This window comes from Centropristis striata, chromosome 4, assembly GCF_030273125.1.
Source record: "Centropristis striata isolate RG_2023a ecotype Rhode Island chromosome 4, C.striata_1.0, whole genome shotgun sequence".
Lineage (NCBI taxonomy): Eukaryota > Metazoa > Chordata > Actinopteri > Perciformes > Serranidae > Centropristis > Centropristis striata.
This window is the reverse complement of record NC_081520.1, coordinates 13,518,208-13,542,715: the sequence shown is the minus strand read 5'-3', so window position 1 is coordinate 13,542,715 and position 24,508 is coordinate 13,518,208. Positions and strand designations below refer to the sequence as shown.

Genomic DNA, 24,508 nt, shown 5'->3' with positions numbered 1-24,508 from the left:
ACCAACTGAGCCTATTATCCTTGCAGGTGTATGGTAAGGATGGCCACTGACCCCATATTACTCAATTTCATAATTGTCGCAGCTCCATTCTGTTCAGTGATGATTAGCATGTCCTCTGTAATTAGCAACAGACCTGACAAGAATCCCTAATCCCACCACAGCCATTCCTGCTGTAAATACTAAGGGCTTCTTCCCTTATGTCATAAATTAAAGGATATTAACGAGTCAAATGTGAGTCATGATGAAAGGCGGCACTGTGGTTACGATGTGAGCGTGATGTGATATGGTTTGAGGCTACTGAAATTAAACACTGGAGATAAGTGAACACCATGCTGTTGGTAATGTAATTTCCATGAGAAGAGAAAAGTAGAATGCACTTACACAATCTTATTTGTCTACGAGGACAAGGTCAGTAGGCCCGTGTAATTAATGCATATTGCATGCTCCAATCATTCACACAGCTGGCTCTCTGTACCCCATGCAGCTCGGGGATAGGGATAGAGGAAACATGGACTTTGTGGCATGTCCTAAGGGAAGGAGCCAATGCAGCACTGTGTGCCGATGTAGCTAAAAGTGTTCTAACCCACTTCATTACCTCGCTGTTTCTCTCATTTTTTTCTCCCTCTTGCTCTACGCTCTATTTTGGAGGAGTGTCACAGGCAAGCCTCCAGACACTTTTGTATTTATTTCCCCCTTTTATTTATTCATGGCTTGGCCCACCAGCAGCATTCCTGAGGCAAATGTATTTGCCACACAAACTCAGCTCCTTTGATATACCTCATCCCATTTTTTCATGGGTCATTATTTAAAAAGAGGGTAAAAAAAAAACTCTAGAGCATTTAAAAAAAACTTGGTTTGGTTGAAGACAGGAAAGTGGAGGCAAGTAATGAACTCTGCAACCATGTAATGTCTCATAAATGTGTGAATCTATCCGGTGTGTGTGCTCCACTATACTCCCCAGACACTTTGGTCAGTGTCAGATGGGACATAAATAGAAACTGTCATGGTGTGAAACTCCGTTATTTTTTTTATTTTTTTAATCTGACAAGTCAACATCGTTTTGCATTTGGCTCATTAAAATAAGCTGTATCAAAGTTTCAAATTTTGTAGTATAAAAAAACACAGGAAGATAAAATTTCCATTTGCAATCATATTTCACCACAGGGAATTTGACACCAGTGGGATACATACTTAACAACATTAAATTTACAGCTCTATTTCCTTTGAAACACAGGCACCTGTTTCAATTTCCGTCTCTACAAGAAAAATAAGGATGCAATGGATTACTGAAGCCTTCTGTGGTTGAAAGCTGCTGATTTGCATCCACATCGGCGCACATGCAAGACGCCTGTCACTTCATGGGCTGAGTTACCTATAGGAGCTTACCTTGGCAGGGGTGTGGATCCAGATGGCTGCATTGAACAGGATGTGGTCACACAGCTGCTTCAGCAGCGGTGCCCCGTGTGTCAGACCATCCAGATACTTTGCAAAAGAGAGGAATTGCTCTAATACAGCCCTGGTGATGTGAACACGTGATGACTGTGGGAAGAAGCACAACGACATGTTAAACAATAATGATATGGCCAAGCCTTCTCTGCTGCAAGCATGTACTTTTCTTTCCTGATACTGACTGCATTATGAAGAGCAACACCATATGGTGACTGTTGTTCTTTGCAGTACCACATCAATAGAAAACACCAAAATATCACAAAAAGCACAACTGTCACTCCATCACAAAGGTAGGTCATTTTTGGGTTGAATGACAGGTGGACACATTAATCATGGAGGTGGTCAGCACCAGAGAAAAATAGTAGTAGTAGTAGATTTCCATGAAACTTGTTGCAATGGTGCAACATGGGCCAAAAAAAAACACATTACATATTGAAGCATATCTGAATCACAGGGTGGATACACAAATGATGTTTCACTGTCGTTAACATTGTGAGATAGGGCATTTGTGCTGCATTCATGTGGTGTTGGAATATTTAAAAAAAATTGTTCCCAATCATACTTCAAGGCTTACCAGATGTGTTCCATTGCTCTATGGTTTCACACAAATAATTGAAACAGTCATCATCGTGTTGTTTAAACACTAATAAGCAATAAGACACATCTTTTTGCAACTTCCATCTTATTTTAAAATGTTGATTTAAAATTTAAACACACTGAAGTAGGAAGAACAGCTTTCCAACTCAGGAATTGGGACATCAGAGGAACATGTCAATGCACCATTGGCCTTATCAGAGGTCTGCGCTCTCTGAGTGCCATTCTAGTTTAGGTAGGCATTTATTTATTAAATGTTTCTACTGCTTTGGCTTGCTTTGTGTGCTGCTTAAGTGATGAATGCATTTTAGTCAATGCTTTGAGTATCATTTAAAAAAGCACTAGTCAAAATCTTCTAGTTCCTTGAAAGGTTTTGTCATTTCCCATGTATGTAGGCTCAGTTAAAAGGATCACTTGGTTTTGAGCGTTCTACTTATGTTCTGCAGCAGCATGTTGGCATAGGTGATGAATCTACTTAGCTGTTTTGTCAGGTTACTGAATCTAAAAAAATGTTTTAACAAAATTAGGGCAAGTTGTAGAAGCTTGACATTGCAGAGAATTTCACTTTGACAAATATCGTTACGGCTCCTGTCTGGCACCTGTTCTCTGCCCGGGTGGGGACGTGGTGAAGGCAGAAGAGAGGGAAAAATGAAGGCACGGGGAGAAGGTGTGGCATAAACAGATCACGAACAGATGGTGCGATATGTGGAAGTGTGAAACCTGGCAGCGGGAAGGAAGCAAGAAAAAAAAGCAGCTCTCAGGTGCCGACTCTGCCTGGCTGTTAGTTAACAGCAGCTGAAGCCAGCAGGCAGGCAAGTCACTGAGTGACAAAGTGGAGTCATTTCTCAGTGCTCTAAAAGAGCCAGCACTCTGGGGAGGCCGGCAAGCTGCTAGATCTGCATCACAAAATGGGTAAATAAAGATTGATGCGGAAAGAGGTAAACCGAGGGGGGGAAAGGGGAAGAGAAGTAGTCTTGTGGTGTTCTTCCTCTAGCTCTGTTTAGTTCAAAGACACATTCAGGACTCTACTTCAGGCAATGGAAGATCAGACTGTTGACAGGGCTTTGGGTGAGTGCAGACAGATACAGTGCACATTTATAGTTAGGAGGGTGAAAGAATCTTTAAAAGCAGATGGTCCTTTCAGTGAAAAACTTGTCAAATCTCTGCACATCAGTGTATCATTCATCATTTTACTCAAGCAGGAAATGAAAAGTTGGACATTTTTCAAATACCTGCTCAAAGTGAGAAAAATTATGCTGTGATGGGTTTGCCTGTTCCCAGACTATTGTTCTAAATGTATTAGGATCTTAAGTATAATGTTGTCCGGAAGCGAGAGTGTATCCAAGACAGTAGCTGTGTGGGTGTGGTGAAATTGACCAATTTAGAAATGGCATGTTCCTGAGAAATAATGGGTCACTGTGGTTAGGGCATAGCTGCAATATATCATGGAGGCTCTACTTTACCTTCTCTAGTAGGTATCCAATCACCAGAAAGCCTTTTCCTCCCAGCATCTGCTCCTGCATGGCCACAGAGCTCTTGAGCAGCTCAACCAGAAAGGCCAGGAGAGTGGCACTACAAAACAAGAGGACATAACATCTCACCCAGGGATAAAATACCCATCTATTCACACTCTCATCAGGTGGTGAAGGAGTTATTCTATAAACTACAGCAGCATGAGGGGACAGTGTGACAGCGGGAAAAAAACAAGGTCATTTTCAAAGGATGTCAGCAATCAGCTGGGAACTCCAGCTCACCACTTTCATCCCACTTTAATTCAAAAGAAAGCCTGGGCTCGCTGGGCTCTCTTGGGACAGAGTGGTCTGGGGGTGGCGAGTTGTAACAGGGTGTGTGTGTGTGTGTGTGTGTGTGTGTGTGTGTGTGTGTGTGTGTGTGTGTGTGGTGTGTGTGTTTGTAAGGTGGGGGGAAGGGGTTCAAGGGGGCAAGGTAGTGTATTGAAGATGATTTTTTTTCCTCTTTGTTCGAGGGCTTTTCAGTTGAAGCCTCTGGCTGAGTGACAGTGGTGCTCGGTGACACTTCTTAATCGGCTTTCCCTCACATCCTCCAGTGGCCTCCGCTCTAGCGCAACAATCACAAGGACACAATCACTCCTGAGCAGGCTTGCCCATAGTTACAGTACCACACAAACACTACATGCATACAAACTCATACGACTGAATGTGAACTTTGCTATGCTTTGTGTCTGTTTGCCTGTCTTGTCACTTGCTCTTTTCTCACTACTACTTCAACTTAGCTGTAACTGAGCCAAGGGTGAAACCTACAGAAGTGGGCGACAGTCAACTCTTTTTCCCTTGGTTTAGCCTCTGATCCTTCACTACAAGCACAGCTTCCTTCAAATGTGGCAGAGCCATAGTGACTGATATTATCTCACCGCCGTTTGGAATTCAATGTGGCACAGAGTAACATGATATTACATGTTTATTAAAGAGAATGCTTTTTAAATCTGTATTGCAGGGTTTCTGTTGAGAACAGCAACTGTAGATCCACGGGCGTTATAGAGAGATGATTGTTGCAGAAGCTTTGAACTCCTTTAGGCTTTAGAAAGGACTCAATCCAAAAAGCCAAGGCAAGGACAAAGCAAGTGTTGCAGAAAGTGACACACTGTGAGGGAAAGACCCTCGACACAGCTCAAGCAAAAAACAGAGAGAGAGAGAGAGAGAGAGAGAGAGAGAGAGAGAGAGAGAGAGAGAGAGAGAGAGAGAGAGAGAGAGAGAGAGATGAGACTAGACTAGACTAGACTACAGAGGCAGTGAGCTTTGGGCATCAGGGGTTTGTGCTGCTGTGTGGCCACTCACGCGTCTATCTGGTGCTGTCATTGGACTAACGTGGGGATTAGAGCAGAGCTCAGACTCCATACAGGGCACAGTGGGAAAGCTTTGGAATGACCAGCTCAGGATGACGGGGATGAGGGAGTCTGAACCGGAGAGTTGAGATAATATTGAAAACTGGACTACGGCTTGACCAAAGCTGGTATTATAAGCAGGCAGCGGTCTACGACAGATATATTGGTACACTTTGACAAAAATCGCAATATGTAATGCAGAAACACCTATATCATCATAATGTTTTTCCAACCGACACCAACTCTAATTCTGGATTTTGAGACTGTATTATCAAGATGTCACTTCTTGCGCTATGATACTACATGTATGTGTAACTGTAACACCACCAAAAATAGTGATAATATTTAACAAGTCTATGAAATTCCAATTAGGAGAAGTGAGATGCATCTATTTTGCACCCTCACTTTCATTAGGACTGATAACACATATACATAAGCATCAAGACGTCATCAAATTCACATTAACTCCAAATTGCCCTTTTGTCAGGAAGAATTTTGTGCGTAGAATTTGAGGAATCAACTCAGTTTTCCAGAAAGTGAACATTTCAAGTACAGCAACATTTTGACTTCTTACCATACAGTAGGTTCCACCTGGCTGTCGTTCAGCTGATGGTAGTCCAGCTGAGCGAAGAGTGGGAAGAGCACCTGGATCCCACCAATGGAATGGATGGCACTGTGGATGGAGTGAGTCACTGTGGCTTTTACATCCTGTGGGGATAATAGAAACCAAACAAAACAGACTTTAGTAAAGACATTTTAAAATAAGTGGACTGTAATCGATATCTAGGTCAGTGATACTGTGCTAGCTTTGAGTACAGCAACTGACCTGTAGCATAAGGGCGTGCGGTGAGTGCACAAAGATGGAGGCGTTTTCTTTAGGCGAGGACTCCAGGCAGAGCTGGGCATCAGTGGCCTTGGCGTTGTAGGTGAAGGCGATGGAACTGGCCAACTTACCATCGTACAACACCTGCTTGTGATGCTCTGCTAAGTGGATATCGCTCTCTGACTTGAACTTAAATGTGCTCTGTAACAAAAGACAGAGAGAAAATGTGAGAGAATAAAGTGGAGATGAAGAGATAGATGGAGAGAGTGAGAGTGATAGATCGAGTAGCTCCTTCCTGCACACCATCAGTGTCTCTGGGGTGTTATCTTTTACTTATAACTTGATTAAAAAAAAAAATCCATTCAAGAAGGAAAAATGACAAGATGTTTTTTTTTTAATTAGCAACCGCACATTTCTAGAGGTCAGGATTTCTTTCTTGGCATTGAGTGGGTAACAGTCATTTAAAGCTATCCTTTTCATCTCTATCATTTTGTAATGCTGCAATCAAATCATAAAGCAATTGTGTATTTGCTTTTGAGGGATGCGAACTGTTCTTAACTCAATAACTGAGCACAGTTTGTGTCTGGGCATGTAGTGAAATTAAGCTGCAGTATGGTATTAAATTGCTTAAGAACAGCTTCATTCTAGGCGCAGGAAAATAAAGCAGAGACTGTAATTGCATTTCCAATAAACAAGGCATAAAATGTAATAATAATAGATTTTTATTTTGAAGTGCACATATTTTAACGATTTTATCTTCGTGCCTCTTAGGGGAGATATGAGATTGTATGGTTATGTTATCTTATGTAGATATATGTTGCAAATCTTTTCTTAGTGTTTTAATTCTGTCGTGCTTTGAATGTTTAAGTTGGAGTCTTCCCTTTCTATCTCAGTGGGAGCATTGTTTGATGACAAGTCTACTCTAAAGTACAACAATTAGGAGGAACAGGGGCTGATCAGAGGGATCGGAGTTGCTTTGATACCACAGATAATTGTTTACCTGCATTAATTTAACGCAGCCTTTTACTCTAGCCTGTTCTGAAGCAATCCCAAGCCTAGCACAGTCACTGCTGAACCCTCATGAAGACACAGTGGAATGGAAAAAGGCTACAGAGATAGTGTACAATGATTGCAATATATCACTTAGAAAACATTAAGATGTTTACCAATGCATAGGGTTCTTTCTATTTTATTTCTTCTCTAGGTTTCTTCTGTTCAAATACACTTTGCACTCAGGGAATGGGAGCAAATATGAGAAGAGTTTATTCAGTATGGCTGAAAACACCTTCAAATTAAAGCTGGCAGTGTGCAATTTAGCTTCGAGTTACTGTGTCACTTCACATCCAAAGTAATCAGACTCTGAGTCAAAACATTGTGCAAATACTTGCTGAGATCACAATATAGACTCAGTATTTATTTATAGGCTTTATTTATTGAATCTCAGCCCACCACCCTAATGCCAGAGAGGGAGGAAAACTAGAACTAAATCACACCAAGCTGCAATACATATATAAACTTTATAGCAAATCTATATATGCTGTTCTGACCCTTTTTAATTCTCATGAAATCTTGAAAGAATAATAACTTGAACCAGAACACTAGTGATTCAATGATTAAAGTGATAAATGAATGAAGTGCTGTACAATGTGTAATTTTCTGACACTTGGGTCTCTCAATCCAAGCAATAACAAAAATGCCATCATTGGAGCAGGTTTTTCCCAGTTAGGGTTCCTTCAGTGTTCATTGTTCCAAGAGGTTTTCCCTGGGAGCCAAATTATCCACAGAGGCCTACTCTTCAAAAGAAAAGGACATGGTGATTAAAACCAGAAAAAAACACACTGAATAAAGCAGTTTCACCTTAAAAATCAGTGCATCTCTGACGCTGTTCAACATGTCGGCAGAGGCGCTGCTAACTACATTTGCTCATCTTATTTCTCTGATAACTTAAGATCCAGACTCTCAGAAGGTCCCGAGAGCTGAATTATCCAAAGGCGTCTACTCCTCTTTAAAAACAAATGGTCTCAACGATTTAAACTGGTACAAACACTGAATCAAGCAGTTTTATACAAAAAAAAGAAAGTTGTGTTTTAGGGGAGGTGTCGGAGCCGAAATGCCCCTAATGTTTGCTAAAATAGTTTCTCGGATAACTTAAGATCCAGACATCCGATGACTTAAATCCTTAATCTGCTTAAAATATAAAGTTAAAAAATACCAAGATCTTAAAGGGTATTATAAAAATGTGGCTAAAAAGTGGAAGAGTAAATCCATTAAAGCTTCTGGCAGTAAACCACAAAGCTGACACATGCACAAATTAAAGAGAAAATGCCATTGACAGGTGATGGTGACCAAACAAAAAGGACCATATTATTTATAATAACAGCTTTCTTAAGGTTTGAACATTGTTGGAAACATTTGGGATAATGGAAGTACACAGCTCAACAAAATGTGTAACATAATCGTCTTTTTGTCATTTTGATGCATAAATGTTACATATTATACCTTTAACCTTTTTGAGGGATCTATACTGTCTTATATGTTGTGTCATGTGAGTTTTGAAATTTCAGTATTTTTAAGACTTATGAAGGCCTGTGTAAAAAGAACTGGGGTTTTTAATCAGTCAGGGGCTCCGTAACACATTCATTTTGGCGGACATAAAAAATAGCTGATCAATAACAGACTAGTCTTAATTTACTTAATCAATTAACTGTTGACAGATGAGCCGAATTAATGCGTCAATGCAATGTGAATGGAATACGCTTAATCAAGAAATCAAGTCTTCTAATCAGGAGGGTTAAATTATTAATGAATGAGAGAAGTGTTTTCCTTCCCTCTCTGACTCACGAACAGCGAGTGGATGGTGATAAGATAAAGAGAGAGAGAAAGAGCTGAAATAACAGTGAGGAAACAACCATCTGGTCCTAGAGGGACTGTAGATAAATACAGTATGTTATGCAACACAAGCAAACAGGGTTCATGCAGCTGCCTAAAAGGCATCTAAATCTGGGTTGCTTGTTTTTAGTAAGGGAGTAAATGGATAAAAAGGTGAGCTGACTCAGGTTGTCAATGGTACAGTGATTGTGCAGTCTATTCTGAGTGCCTATAAAGTTTTAAGTAGGTGGCAAGCTTTAGAGGAAACACACAGCATAACGCTATATTATTATTTTACTGTATACCTGCTACAGATATTGCACAACAGGATACTTAAATCTGCTTGTATTGAAGCAGTTTTCAATGTCATTATGCTAAATTTTCTGATCCTAGAACTTAATCCTCTGCATTTCAGATTTTACTTTGGGCAAGTTAATCCTTTTTCCAAATAATACTGGTCAAAATCCATGTATATTTACTGGCGCTATACGTGTAGCCCCGTAGCATTATTCTAGCAGAAGTTTTACAGGGAAGTTCCAGAAACTGAGAGGATTGAGCTACATTTAATGGCATATCTCCTTCCAGTCAGATGATAAAAAAAGGCATAAGAGGTATTCTGTTCATCTGCTGTGATCAAGTCCAAACGGCAGCCAGCATGCATCTCATCATGTAGTCTCTAACATCCTTCAAAGGTTCCTACTCATGAAACCCAAGTGACAAGAAATAACAAGCTCCAGTGCCCTGGACTTTAGTGTGAGCCCTGCCGCAGTGTGAAAATAATGATCTCATGGGTTGTGGCTACAGTAACAAACCCTGTAGCATGACAGTATCATTCCACAGGCCAGCCAGTCATATAAAAGAATTAGAGCACAGCTGCCTCCTTCCTCTCCCAGTGCCAAAGGATGTCACTGACCTGGGGCATCCCCACAACTCCCTACAAGAAACAGACTGACTGCTGACAAGCTGGGAGACTCCCATGCTACAGTACCTGTAGTCTAAGTACGACTGCAGACTGAACAATGTGGTCAACAATGCAATAGTTTCCAAAGAAATCAAAAACAGATTTAAGTATTAACTCAATGTTAAATGTTTAACTGACAATGAGAAGTGATGCTGTAGCTGCAGGGACATCATTTATTGCTTGCTTGAACCATTTTGAACATATTTGCTATCGTCTCATGACCGCAGCAACTTCAAATTGTCTACCAAAACATTTACAGTGGCAAAAAAATGTACGTGGACCTTTTGAGATTATGTATTTATTTCCTTCATTGATTTGTCATAAAAAGTGATCTGCTGTGCATCTATGTGACAAGTGTAGACACTGTGGCCCTCATTTATTAAACAAACGTAGAAACCAGCGCAGATCTGAGCGCAGGATTCCTGTGTGATTCATCAAACGTTGATATCTTTCCAATCACAGTGTAAGAATGGTCGGCTGTTGATAAATGTGGCGGCTGCAAAAGCATCAAGTCATTTCAATATTATGCTCTAATATAGACTGGGCTGGACGCAATATGGCCAAAAAGAGTTTTTTTTCCTTCTCTTTTTTTAAGTCACATTTATTAGCAAAGTGCTCCATTCCAAATAACAACACAGCAGAGCGAAATAAACATTCATTCAAGCAGGTACAGAAATATGCAGCAATGGGGGTTTATTAAATAAAAGTATTTATAGTTATATACTCAAACAAGTTCAGTGAATATTTTACATTTGGAGCACAGACTTAAAGTTTTCACAGCTTTTTGGTTGCAGTCAGGAGGTAAATAAAAAGAAATGTATAAAAATGGTTTTGACATGTGAGAGCTTGTCATTTAAAGTTCTACATCAGTACTGTGTCATTGCATGGCCCCTACACATTATATATAACATTTGTCTTCCCTGTCTTCCTGAGGACCAGGACTGTGCAGCTCCTCCGTCTCGTCTACAGCAATCTGTGGCGCATACTGCAGAGCAGTGTTGGCACAAATTCAATGGGATAATCTGACTCATGTAGAACACATATGGTAGTGATGATAGAGGGCAAAAACAGAAATAACTCAAAGTGCATCATATGAAAGGACGTAGAAGTCATGGGTTAATTGTTTTGACGAGTCAACTCAATGACTAATACTTTGTGTTTAGTGAAGCTGTCACTGGTTTTTGCTGTGATGGCTGTTACTTTATGACTCCAGACCAGGCTATTTCCAAGAGCTCAAAAGAGATTGTTAACCAGAATAAATATCTTTTAAAAAACAACTCTGTTGTGTTTGCCCGTATCCACTGGGGATAATATTCTTCATCCTGAGTTACATCTGTCTCAACTGTGAGGCAATTCTCTTGCATGAATCTTTCAACCCACAATTTCCTAGCCTTTCACCAAAGCTTATGAACTCTGCCGAAACAGCAGTGATGAATGACAGTTCAATATGACAGTCAGCTTCTGTCTGCCCCGGTGTCTGTAGAACCAGCACTCTCTCTTGATGTTATCTCAGAATTCAGACATAGAAATATACAGCAAAATTTGTTGGTACTACAAATGAAATAACCAGGTCGCCATCTCGGTTCACAGTGCAATTTCCATACAGTAATATGAAAAGAGCCCAGGGAGCAGATTCTTCTAACCGGTCTGTCAGATATTCAGCCATAAATCATAACATGCGGTAAAAAATAGTGACCCTAGGCTGCAATAATCTCTGCATTTCAACTAACTGCAGAAGTTACAGTTAGATTTAATCCACTGTGTGAGCAAGAGAAAGCGTGTCAAACATCAAACATGGATGAGAGGACTTCAGGATCAGGAAATAAATCATACATCAGCTCAGATGCTTTTTCTCAGCCTGTGGAGCTGAGCAGAGTTGAAACAGATAAAAAGAAAGTCCAATGTACATACTGTAGCAGCTCCTGGCAGTTCTCAATTAAAACAGACAGGGCTCTCGTCGCCTGGACAGCACTCCCATTACAACAACCAATCAGTGGACCTGACAACTCTCTGACCTTCCATCCCAACTCACCTGGCTGGCTCTATCACCCTCACCATTACCAACACCATTCACAGCTTCATCAATTGCGGGTAATTGTCTCCCCGGGACATGCTCTTCATTATTTCGAGAAATCTGGAGGATTGCTCCGCTGTGTGCTACCTCTCTAATAGAAGGTCTAGAACCACAATTAAGGAGGTAAACGACAAGTCACCTGCCATTAGCGAAAAGACCAAACAATGACTTCTCCTGGGAATTTCTAGGCATTCATAGACCTGATTGAAATCACAAACATCCATCTCACAATTCTCAACAGTGCAGGTTTTACAATGACATTGCCAATGACTAATACTCCTTCCTGCCATAAAAAAGACTAATTTTGTCTTGGAAGCAGCCAGAGAGCAAACAGAGTTAGTGTAAAATAGACAGATACATTGTAAATTGTCTGAGACACATCCTGTGTTCAAAGCTGATTTGGCAGCGTGTCTCATTCCTCCATTCGTGACAGAGTGCAGAGTTTAACGCTGTAAAGAAACAGCAGCATGTTGTGAGCGTCAGGGAAAGTGAGACAGTGAGAACGTGAGAGAGAGCAGTCTCTGAATCTGAGAATAAGCCGAGGGCATGCTCTGTATCTCTTTCAGGATGAGGAGAGTATTTGGGGGCAGAGTTAAAATAAAATAAATAAAACTGGAATTTAAATTCTAAATAAATGTGCAAACCAAATATTTTGTCACCATGTGATTAACATTCACAGCTGAATCTCCTTCTGGGTAGGTCAGCATCTTTATATATTCACAATCTTTGGTCTTTGTCAAGAAGCTTGGGAGTGCTACACCTGCTGCAGCTGATATAAGTCGGCTCAGGACTCTATCCCCTCGGAGGGCCTGCTGCTTGCCTCTGTGTATTGTGCCATTATTTCCCAGAAGGAGGTAATTTATGCAGCCGTTTATCTGGGAGGAAAAGCATCGCTCCCAGGACGGAGACACATGGAGAAAGAACTGTGGCGGGGCAGCACTCGGCATTGATTTCACAGATTGATAGGTGATGCACACTGCTTACATGTAATCTAATTTAGTCACCCTCAAGTACATACCTTATAGCCTGGTCCTAGCTGATGAATTGCAAATATCTGCGCAGGATTGAGGGCTTCACTGAACACGTAGACGGCTCCTAGCTGCCCGCAGAATACTCTGTTTGCATCTGCGGTCTCCGAGGAACCAAGGAAGCACTTATCATAACTCTGCAAAATGAGATATAAAAGGAAAAGGCTTCATCATTTCAGACATAAGGACTGTAATTTACTTCACACATGGATTAATTAGCCTTAGGGCAAAAAGTACAAGATTTGATTGCGCAAATGGATTATATTTTGTATATTTTCTCCTAGAAATTGTATTTTCAATATAACTCTCCCAAACAATGTCACCTTCTGTGTTGTTTCAGTGTCACCATTGACAATTCCCTATGGGAAATGAAAAACAATGTCTCTGATTCATAAAGAAAGGAAACCTCAATATAACCTCTGGGATAGAGAATACGTGCTGTGATTGCAATCAGGATCAAATTGAAGGATAACTTGCAACAGCAGCGGCTAATTAAAGACTGACAAAACAGTCTATATGAAGGCCTAGATGAGTGGTCCTGGGGAAAAAAACCCATCAGATTTGTTTATAGAGAATTCAACATCTTGATCAAGCTGGTCTTATTTTTAACTCTGTTAGAAAAGCCCATCCAATCTGATTTAAGTGTGATGTGTGTGTCACACATAACTATGCCAAATAGGCTTGTGAAATTATGTAAAACAGTTACAAAGACTTTAATCTTCAGTCCTGCTTCAAAAGTTGGCAAGAGCTGAAACACGGCAGTAATCTTATTTTTTTTAGGTCATTAGGCAAAAGGCACTGGTCAGCCAGTGGCTACACTGGAGTACCTTACCCCTAGAGGCAAAATCATCGTCAAGTAGTGTATGTAGGATGTTTTATTGTAGATAGTGATGCTTGAGCCCATACTGTCATTGAGTATGAAAAATGAGAGAAAATCACAGAGTGTATAAATAGCTAGGCTGCCTGAGTGAGTATATAGAGCCTGATTAATCTGAAACAGTTATGGTCGGTCTTTACGGTTATTGAGAAGCAATCTATTCTAAACTATTCTCTTGCTGTGTCTGTGCTATGGTTTTAGTATCTTTGTGAAGCAGCTGCTTTTGTAGACATCACAGGAAAATGTCCTCCTACCTGTCTTTTTAGGTGTGGGAAATTTTCTCCACAAAAACTATCCCTCACAAGTTAAGGCAGCTTTACTTATGTGGTGGAATATTTCATGAATCACACTTATATCTCAACCTGTCATTTGCACAATCTTCCCTTGAAAACACAGAAACAGTGTGAAGCACACCTTTGAAAATGTGTCTCATCTTTGCAGGCACAAATTGCTTTTTAAATCTGTCCCAAAGAGTTATGTGTGACAAAAGTTTCCAGTCATTTAAAAATGGAAATATAATACATTTAAAACAAGAATTGCTTCTGGCTGATGGTATTTACAGTCTATGTACTCATATATAATATAGCTACTGAGATTTAGCCATTTTTCACTCTATGCATAAATCTGTTCTCCAAATGTTTGATTTTCCATCTTTCACCTGCTAATATAAAACAATTCTGTGACAAATGGATATACAAATTAAGAATGAAATGCCGGTCATATATCGGAGAGAAATCCAAGTTGATGTGGTAAAACTCATTTGGCTCGATGAGCATTATTGAAGATGTATGTATGTCACAATTCCCAGCCGTGTGAGATGTCGATGTGGCAGCCTCAGTCAGCCCTGTGCTAATAAACATCAAAATGAGGGAAAAAATAGCAGCGAGGAGGAATAAAAAGAAGAGTGCTTACATCATTTGTGTTGACGTGCCATGCCATGTCTCCATAAGAAACGAGCTGTCCATTCACATAGCATCTGATTTCACTGTTCCTCCAGCGGCTGTAGATGTGAACTATACTGATCATGTACCACTGAGGGAGAGAAGAGAGTCAGATTAAAACATTTTAATAAGTGAATAACAGAACACTTTCTGTGTCATTATCTTGTAAGAGTGTCTTTGCACTTTACACTTGACTAAAACTACAATTGAGTTTGGTTTACTGAGAAAAAACACAACCAACATTTGTGGTCTCCAATTAGTTTCTTTAAAAGCTGAGAGTTCAGATGACCTCAAAGTAACAGGTTTTATAATGTTCTAAAAATCCGCAGTGAATAATAGATCAGAGAAAAGGCTAAGAAGAGGAAAGAGGCAACTCATTTTTTACTCAGCACAAAGCAATGTCAGACACTTGCTGTAGTTATTCAGTGAGAAAACAAGTCTGCAGCTAAAAAGGTGACTTCAAAAGATGTCATGTCAAGTAGTTGAAAATTCACATTAAAGAACCCAAAAAATAAAGACATTGATCTCTTAACAACTGTGTTAGAGGGAAATAATGATGGAACTCTATTGGCATATGTCTTAAAAACCTCTGGCCCTTCCCGTTGGGCACATTTATTGATGTGTGACAGTGAAAGAATGAATGTAATCCATTATAATAACTTCTGTGTTTCATCTAAGGCAACTATTACGACATTATAAAGAATTAAAAATAGTTTATACATTTTACATAATTATTTGCTTCCTGTTTATTCTTTGTGTCAAAAGCTCTCACAACTCTTAAATGATTTATTTTATTGACAGTAGATCCTTTTCATATGTTGCACCACTTACCCAGTCAGTAAAGTGGAGCATATCTTAAGTTTTGTATATATGGTAATAACATGGAAACGCTAGATATTTTATTTATTTCCTAGTATAACTTTTTAGCTGCGTTTCACTTTCAAGTTTTGTGTTTTTATCCACGGGTTTATCTCACATCCTGTGTTGCCGATGCAGCAGCTGTAGTACTGATGTCAGGTCTTTTTGATTAAACATTCAAGGTCTATCCAAATTTTCTCCTTACTCAGTTCATTTTTTGCCTCTGAATTATAAAGGTGAAAACAGAGGTATCAATCTAACCATGTGTCCAAGCTTCAGACAAAAACTGAACCAAGAATAAAGTAGTTCTTGACAGGAAGGTGAAGAAGACAACATGTATCAATAAATGTATAAAGTTTAATTTCAAAAACACGATTACACATAAAATTATAGGTTTTCACTGGTGTTTCATAGATAAATCAAATTCAGCCATGTACAAGGGGCCTTTCACCAATAAGATTTATTTAAAAGAATTTATGGGAAAAAAACATTGTCTTAATAATAATTTGACTTTCCTGTTCTGAAAAACAGAAAACAAATGTAACATTATATATAGCTGCAGACTCTAAACACTCACACTGTCATCTGATTGTATGAACACTGGGTAAGACTGGTACAACCACTCTCAGCAGTCAGCAATAGGTTTTCCATCTCCTCTGTGACTGTGTGCCCACTGTTTATTAGTTTGACCCATGAAGGGCACTGTGAGCAGTCTAATGGAATTACAGCCGTCTACACACAAAGGTAAGGACACTTAAAAGAGGATTCATGGCTGAGGGGAAGAGTGCAAGCTGCCCGCAGATAATTTAAAACGACACTTATCCGCAGATGTCTGAACCCAAAATCAATTAAAAACTTAATTCAACATGTTTTATCTTCTAAGAGCTTCTACAAAACGAAACCTGCTCTGTGGCAGTAGGAATGGGATGGATGCTTGTTCCCAGGTGCTGTGTGAAGGCTCTAATTGTTTGACACATGCTTTGAGCCGGTTCTCCTCCTCTGCAGGGACAGCTACGCAACACTAACACTCCATGCTAAATTAAGTTTCATTTTCTCATCTACATTTACATCCAATTACACCTGCAAGACTCCTCTGGGGGCTTTAAACACTTCAGGTGTATGTGTTGACATACAACTTTGTAATGCCAATAAAAAAAAAAGAGCAGGTGGTGGGTAGTTAGTCAAGTGTCGTGCCTAAACTGCAGGGTGTTTTCAAGTAGTGTAATTTTTAGCTTTTCAAATTATATCTGAAAACTTTAGCATTTTCAACGCACCTCAAAAAACAAAATGATAAGCTATTCTGGCATACAGAATGTCCTGCGGTTCCACTGCCTCTATTTAAATGTCTTAGGTCTAAATAACAGAATCATATGTCATATAACAGCTGAAACACACGATTAAAAGTCAAAGCTGGCCTTACCTTCCTGGGCTGAAAATCATACTTCACACAATGCTGGAAACCTTTTCCTTTGGACTTGAGTGATGTCACGATCAAGCAGTTACCAACAAAATGTGCAGAGTACCCAATGCCCTTGCTGGTCCGAAAGCTGTAAACAGAAACATGCAGTTTAAATCATGAGCAATAAACTCAACAGGTTCATTTATCAACAAGCAGGATAAAATTCATCCCAACTGAAATGGAAAGTATCTGCCAAATTATGCAGTCTGCATTTTTTTCCTAACTGAAACCATACCTTTGGATATTTCCTCCTTAACAATACTGCACAACCATACAAACCAATAACTGACTGAAACATAGTTTTTGAATGCCTCACGCTATGCAGACACAAAGCAATTTTCAGGAGTAATTGACATGTAATTCATACGATTCTTATGAGAATTCTGATATTATGCTTAACCAGCTACAACAGTGAAATACCCATGGGACAACAGCCACTGCAGATTGCGCAGGCATGGTAACAACTACAAAGACGGAGACACATGAAAAACACTTAGCTGATGAGCTCACTTCAGTGAGGCTCCCTGGGTCGAATGCCTCTCCTCTGATCTTCTTGACTCCACGGATAAAAGATATATAATAGCAGCACTGAGGAAAAAGCTACCTGTATACAATATGACTGTACAGCCCACATGCTGCACACACACCAACAACCTTACAATACTACACTCGTTCTCTATTCTTTCCCTGCCTCGTTTTAACATCTTTTTCACTGCTGACATGTACTCCCTCCACTCCTACAGTCTTTAGGTCTAAAGCAGTGTACCATCTTCAAAGCCCCCCACCACCACCACCCACTGGGATCATCTAAAACAAACAGACCTCTTTGACAAGGCAGATAAAGAGAGCACAGGCTGTAATACTGTGTGGTGCATGCAGGCCAGAGAGATATAGAGCCTCACACCTAGCTACCCCTGAGCCAGCCAGGACGCTCCAGTGGACAAGCCTGCTTGTGATTACACATCAGGTGGAAAGCAGCAACCTTGGTCCGCTTCTGAAGATACAATTCTTTTTTGTTGTCTACATGCCCTGCCACTGAGCTATGAGGCCCTCGTGCAATGCATAAACAGGATTAGCTCGGCATATCTCAGCCTTTTTGTGACTCTGTCAGTAAGAAATCGCTGCCACATGAATACCAACAACTTAGCTTAGGCAATGTTTCTTTTTCTTCTTTTTGATGTAACACATCAGAGAAACACAGAACAAGTCCTTCCAAGGTGAGTAGATTTGCTCGTTCAATCTCTGTGATTCAGGTAAAGCAATGGCAGCCAGCAGACGATACAGTGAACTAACTGTTATCTCTGACCAATTAGTGTGAACAGTCGTCCCTGTTAGCCAACTCTACCTTTTCATCTTTATTATCCACTTTCTCTTTCATTCTCTTCCACTGCTCTTTTATATGTCCCATTGTGTTCAGTGATTTTCTTTCAAAGCTCCTCTCATAAACAAAAAGAGCAGCAGCTGAATATCACTGCACTTTTGAGTTATTGATTTTAGCACTAATTACCCACAAGCCCCTGCAAGAGCTGGTATGTGGGCCTTATGTGGCAGATATTAAAATCTAAAAGAATACCTCCACAGTACCTCCCACAGCAGCAGTCTACCTCTGTAACAGCCAGTACCAGTCGCCGTGCTTCATGGGTTTTAATCTCAATAATCTCACCTAATTCCCCTCTTTCTCTATTGTAATTCGGGAACATTATCTGGGAAAAAATGAGGCCCTTTCACAAAACACATTACATAAGTGTTGCCAGTGTGTGAAAAACAGTGTCTGTAAAACTAGTTTAACCTTGAAAAACAAGTTCCAGTCATAATCTGGTTCGATGGGAAAATCACTGTAGGTCACAGAGTATCAGACAGCATATTGTTCTGTCGATAAAGCTGTTGGTAGCTTTATAGGTCTCTGCAGAGAGAGAGTGATTTCTAATACAAAGCTAAAGCAATTAGATTGATGAAAAACTGCAAAGTGTAATTTTCTTTTCTCTGGTGTCATAATGCAGACTTACAGCACCCTGTGGGAGCGCGAGGAGCAGACTGAGGACATTGGAAACATGGAAAACAAACTTATATAATTGTTTACTTACCAGTAGAGATATGGTTTGTCCTTGTCAACATTGATGTTATTCAGGGGATCCATCCTGAACCAGGTGTTAAATGTAAACCCGTTCTGATAAGGCCACTTAGCAATAGGAGGTAAAGCAATGGCCTGGGAAAAAACACAAAGAGATGGCAATTTGAGACTGCCTCTACAGTACTAGATTAAGTTTAGGTCAAAATAAGATACACTATGTAGAAATAATCTTCTAAAAATATGACCAAGTGACGACAAAACATGTTCATGCTTCTTTTGTGCTTAAAACTTATTAATGAAAATGTATAAAATCTCCCTTTATGCACACACATGTGTGGTTAGCACTCTTGCCTCATAGCAAGAGGGTCGGTTTGACTCCAGCCTGCAGCTCTTCTGTGTGGAGTTTGCATGTTCTCCCCGTGTCAGTGTGGGTTCTCAGGCTTCCTCCCACTCCAAAAGCATGCACTTAGGTTTAATTGGTGACTCTAAATTTCCCATAGGTGTGAATGAGAGCGTGATTGCCTGTCTCTATGTGTCAGCCCTGTGATAGTCTGACGACCTGTTCCCCGCCTCTCGCCCAGTGTCAGCTGGGATAGGCTGTGCGCCCCTGCGACCCGAGTGCGGATAAGCGGTTAAGGATAATGAATGAATGGATAAATAACACACAGAAAATTGCAAATATGTGGTGACCTCCAGAATGTTACTTGCCAACTGAGCATATTAAAATTCTTGGTCATGCTGAATATTTTATGATGGCATGTGTCCAGCGTCTTTGAAACAGATCCAGCCATGATTTTGGGGAAAGTTGATATTAATCTCCAAGATCCTGGAGAGAGTAGTTCAAAACAACTCTTTAACTATTGGTGAAAAATTAGATTTAATTAAATTACTGTGATTACTCACTTGCTTAATCAACATGCTTTGGCATGATGCAGAAAGATACAAAGTTAATTAACAATATGCTCCAATTTGTAGCAAATTTAATGTCCTCTCAAAGGCTTCCTATCTCCCTTTACTTTAACTCTCAATATGTCAGATCCCCACATTAACTATAAGCAGAACCAAACTGCACCTATGCTATTTAGTCACACTACAATTTTACACATAATAGGTTACTCACATTTTCTCATCCATAAACCCTTTTACTAGTTTGTCCTCTTGCTACACTGAGGCAAATTCACAAATAATGGATTGCAGCCACTGATATCACAATGAATTGAATCTATATAGCAAAGTGTAGATGTTGCCTTTGTGCCAAGAACACAGTACGCAGAACAATGGAAATGGAATGCAAAAAAAGGAAAAATGACATTTTCAGACCGTGAGTTACAGGTTCTAAACCAACGAGGTGCAGAGGCATTATTTAAAAAACTTCAGGCAAGGAATTTAAATGTGACACAGAGCAACCATATTAGGAATTTAATATCTCAGTCTGTCAGTGCTGTTGGTAAATGCGCTTCAGTTACCACCGACTCTTTGAAGACAATAATAATTTGACTGTAACTGCATGTGGCTATTAGTGCTGATCTTTGTGAACAGGAGTGATTTTGCATAGGTCCATTTGCATAGAGAAGGGGCCAATTTCTCACCAAATGTATGCATATTACCAGATTTAAATACCTTTAATTAGCACAGGAGCATAGAGACGCCATTTGCTTCGCAGCTCAGTTAGCGGAGAATTTCCTCCTTTGAGTCTGCTGTGAGAATTACTGGGGCTCTTTTTGTCTTATTTGGCAGACTTAGCAGCCACATAAGCTACACAATCCTTTTGTGAATTTGCCTGTCAGTGGACATGTATATTCAGTATCACTGGAGATGTTACCATCTACTGTATATGTAAAGACCACTTCACCACTGTTTTCTTATCATGGGAAATCAGAAAATTAATCAAGATGATAAGCCATGTTGGATTTGGATGGGTTCATCAAAAAGGAAAATATTACGCCGTCCCAAAATTACAGAAGCAGAGAATGGCCATGATTTTTTTTATTTTTATGCACTGTTATCTCGTGATAACGACTTATCTCATTATCCGAATATAACAAAGATTGTTATCTTGTGGTAACAACTTATTATCTCATTATCTCGGTATAACAAAGATCGTTTTCTTGTAATAACGAATTAGATAAACGTAGGTTTTGAGGCTTAATTAGGCTGTTTTGAGGGAAGTGCCTGGCGCACGATACAAAGGGAAGTGAAAGTTCAGCCAAATGCAGCATAAACAAAATATTTTACCTTTTTAGTTAACTACAAATGTCTGTAAAACATAATGGGACTGTGCATAGGTGCCGACTTGGGTTAAACAGTGTAGATATAAGGTCTGATGGAATCATATTGTGAAGAGACTGCATGTTCCACATGGCTACTTAATATTCACGTGGGATCATGGTGTCTGCGGGCAGCTTAAAGCTACCTAATGTGTATATGATGCACCTGGATGCACATTTTGTTTATACTGCATTGCTGAACTTTCACTTCCCTTTGTATCATCAGGCACTTCTCTCAAAACAGCCTAATTAAGCCCCCAAACCTAAGTTCATCTGATTTGTTATTATGAGAAAACAATCTTTATTATACAGAGACAACGAGATCACAATCTTTATTATATCGAGATCACGAGATAAGAAGTTGTTATCACAAGATAACAATGCATAAAAATTTTAAAAATCCATGGCCATTCTCGGCTTCCGTACAAAATAACCATATCACAATTTAATGAGAAATAACTTTGTAAAGAGTTGCAGATTTCAGAAGTACATTACTATAAATGTGGATTTTGTTCAGTTTTTCATTGTTGAACACAATGACATCCATTACTGTACAGTATAGGAGATTGGTTCTCTGAATTCATGCTCATTAATCAGTTGTTTTATCCTGTAAACCTGCAGGTCCTTATAAAATTTAAAAAAAACATGCCATTTTGAAAACATGAGAAAGCTTACTGCTGCACTGCGACCAGGAAAGTTGAAGAAGGCATCTGGACCGTGTCTCTGGGGCATCTGATTCAGCACCGACAACATTTTGACTGCATGCTTCGGCTGCACAGGTGGCAAAGATAAAAAAGAGCAATAACAAGACAAGGCTTTCTCTCTGACTTTTTGGCCTGCAGTCAATACAATCCCAATTACCTCATTCACTCATTCTGCAGTTTGTCAATTACAGAACAAGCTCTAAACAGATCAGTGTGATGGCTCTCTAGGGGCAACTCAAATGACATTGTCAAACCAACGAACAATTTTGACTAAGTCACTACATTCAGCCCCTGCCCACTTACCCAGAGGCCTCCTTCCCCTCGGAGCATGCTGAAGAGCAATTTCAGTTCCTTCACCGTGATGCTGTAGCTGGCCAGAACTCCTAACATGTCCACTAGCAAGTCTTTAAAGGCAAGATAGAAGATAGTATGCATGCATCACAAGACATACACACGCACACACAAACAAGAGAAGAAAGAGGAGAGAGAGGACAGTCATCAAATAGAGCTGCATTTTACAGCTATTATAATTTCTCCAAACACTACACAGCAGGTCTTCATGGTGAGGGGAATTCATATGCATCCACTCCTGAGATAATAAAAACTGTTTCGCTTTAGTTTCACTTTATTCACAGTTCATTTTCGGGGAAATTCCATTAGATTTATCACAGAAGCACTTCCACTACAATTACATGGATTTACACTTGTAAATCAAAGTGATGTCTAAATGGTAAATTGTTTAACTTGGAGGCACAGTTACACCGCAGGGAATACACATTTAGATTCCATCAGCTGAAACATAATTTATAAGTTACACAATGTGTGGATGTAATTTGCACACTGCGAAATATCAAAGTGACACTGACTTCCACAGACAACCCCACAGTGACCTGAATACAGATTTGAGGGGGCTCATTCCAGAAAGGTAAAACAAGTTGTTGAGTCGAGACTCGAGTGCAATGTTCATACAGAAAAGTTCAGGACGTAACTACACAGTGAGCAGCACTACACACTAATTAATCTCTGCATGATTGCTTATCAATTAATACCCATACCAAATTTCCTGGCAATGTGTTATTTGTCAAAAGAGCATCATGAGGCCTTGCTGCTAGTGAGGTGAAAAACATTAACTGTAGATTATTATCTAATATATCTCAAATATTCTCATCCCAATATGTCAATGTTAGGTCAAACTTTATTTTTAAGTGTCAAAAAGATTTGTTACCATAATCGATGTCTTAAAGAATCGTTTGAATCAAGTTTATGTCTAAAAGATAAAGAGGGTGACTGATTAAATGGTTGTAAAATAAAAAAGAATGCAGACTCCTCAGACTTCACACTTCATTCCCCCACATTTTCCATTATGTTTTGTTTTCTTTGCATGAATTTCTTGATTGAATTTCTTGATGACCATTATTACAATACAATGAGGGAAAATGCAATAGTTTTGCAGAATTTGAAAGTATGTTTTCTGTAATCATATTATATTAGTACATTGGTGCATGGTTAGTTTCACCTAGTCACCTAGAGTCCTAAAAAAAATTGGGCTTACAGATGGAAATTAGCTTTTTCCATCCAAAATCACGATAACAATGCTGCCGGTATATTGTAACTGAAAATGCAGATCCATTAAAAGATACAGACAGATGCTTGTTGACTGACAATAAGATAAAACCAAGGCATAATCCTTACACATGGTACTTAATGGAGATAAACATGATAACAATCTATCTGAAAATGAACATACATGTATTACGAGTGCTGCTGACACAAGTATCATACCTGCAATTATGTCATCCACCGAGCTCATTTTGAGCAGCACCTGCTGGATGAGGCCCACCTCAGTGCTCGTTTGCAGGTTTCGAACACTTTTCCGAAGGATGGCGGTGAACATGCTCCAGATTTCAGCCTGGCAGGTGACGTCACAGTGTCCCAACAGCTCCACCATGCAGCCGATGCTTTCTGCATCCTGGATAATGAAGTTTGCCTCCAGATCAAACTCACCACCCACCAACTGCAGAATAGAATGGGACAGATAGGGAATGTGAGAAAAGATTGGATTTTTATGCCTTTCACATGCTGTTTAAATTATATTCTCTTGATGTAATGCTCCAACATGGAGCGACATGGATTAAACTAAACTTTCACAATGACCCAGCTTTCAACCCTGTTCTTGATCTGGTTTGTTCTCGGAGGGGAAATTAACCAAGAGGACCCTGTCACAAATTTCACAAGTCACTACTACAGGGCTGGCCAGGACGAGAAGAAGAAAGTGGAGATCTCTTTCCTTCTAAAAGGTTGTGATCGGAATTTAAACACCCATGAAAACAAAATAGCCTGGCATTTAATGAAAAGAGCAGGGCAAAGGAGTCCCTATACCCCAGTTGCCCCTTTTGAGTCACAAATGATAATCACTATTAAGAAAGTAGAAAACAACAATCAATAATGCAGTTCTTCAAGATCAACAAGCATGAAATTAGCCCTCTAAAGAAGTGCATGGTATATATGGAGAGCACTGACAACAACTTGCTGGTGGGCATCAAAGCAAGCAGGTGGAAAATGGGTCTAGATACCCACTGCACATTACTGTGATTGACAGGTAATAGCTGGGTGAAATCAAAAGCAGCCTAAAGTAGAGGAAAGAGACTAGTCCATGGAGGTATAAATCGAGCCA

At 39.7% G+C, this 24,508-nt stretch overlaps 1 protein-coding gene across 4 annotated transcripts in view; it reads right to left on the bottom strand.

Annotated features, from left to right (window-relative positions):
• The window catches only part of nbeab (neurobeachin b), a 194,412-nt gene that overhangs the window by 122,155 nt on the left and 47,749 nt on the right, over positions 1-24,508 (bottom strand). For all 4 annotated transcript variants that reach the window (XM_059331642.1, XM_059331641.1, XM_059331643.1 and 1 more), the window contains 11 exons: positions 23,617-23,848; positions 22,138-22,238; positions 21,806-21,901; positions 18,877-18,998; positions 16,754-16,880; positions 14,447-14,566; positions 12,648-12,794; positions 5,730-5,927; positions 5,478-5,611; positions 3,507-3,615; positions 1,387-1,539 (listed from right to left, as the gene is read on the bottom strand). In XM_059331642.1, the coding sequence (XP_059187625.1) occupies positions 1,387-1,539; positions 3,507-3,615; positions 5,478-5,611; positions 5,730-5,927; positions 12,648-12,794; positions 14,447-14,566; positions 16,754-16,880; positions 18,877-18,998; positions 21,806-21,901; positions 22,138-22,238; positions 23,617-23,848 (1,539 nt within the window). The remainder of the gene's footprint in view (positions 1-1,386; positions 1,540-3,506; positions 3,616-5,477; positions 5,612-5,729; positions 5,928-12,647; positions 12,795-14,446; positions 14,567-16,753; positions 16,881-18,876; positions 18,999-21,805; positions 21,902-22,137; positions 22,239-23,616; positions 23,849-24,508) is intronic.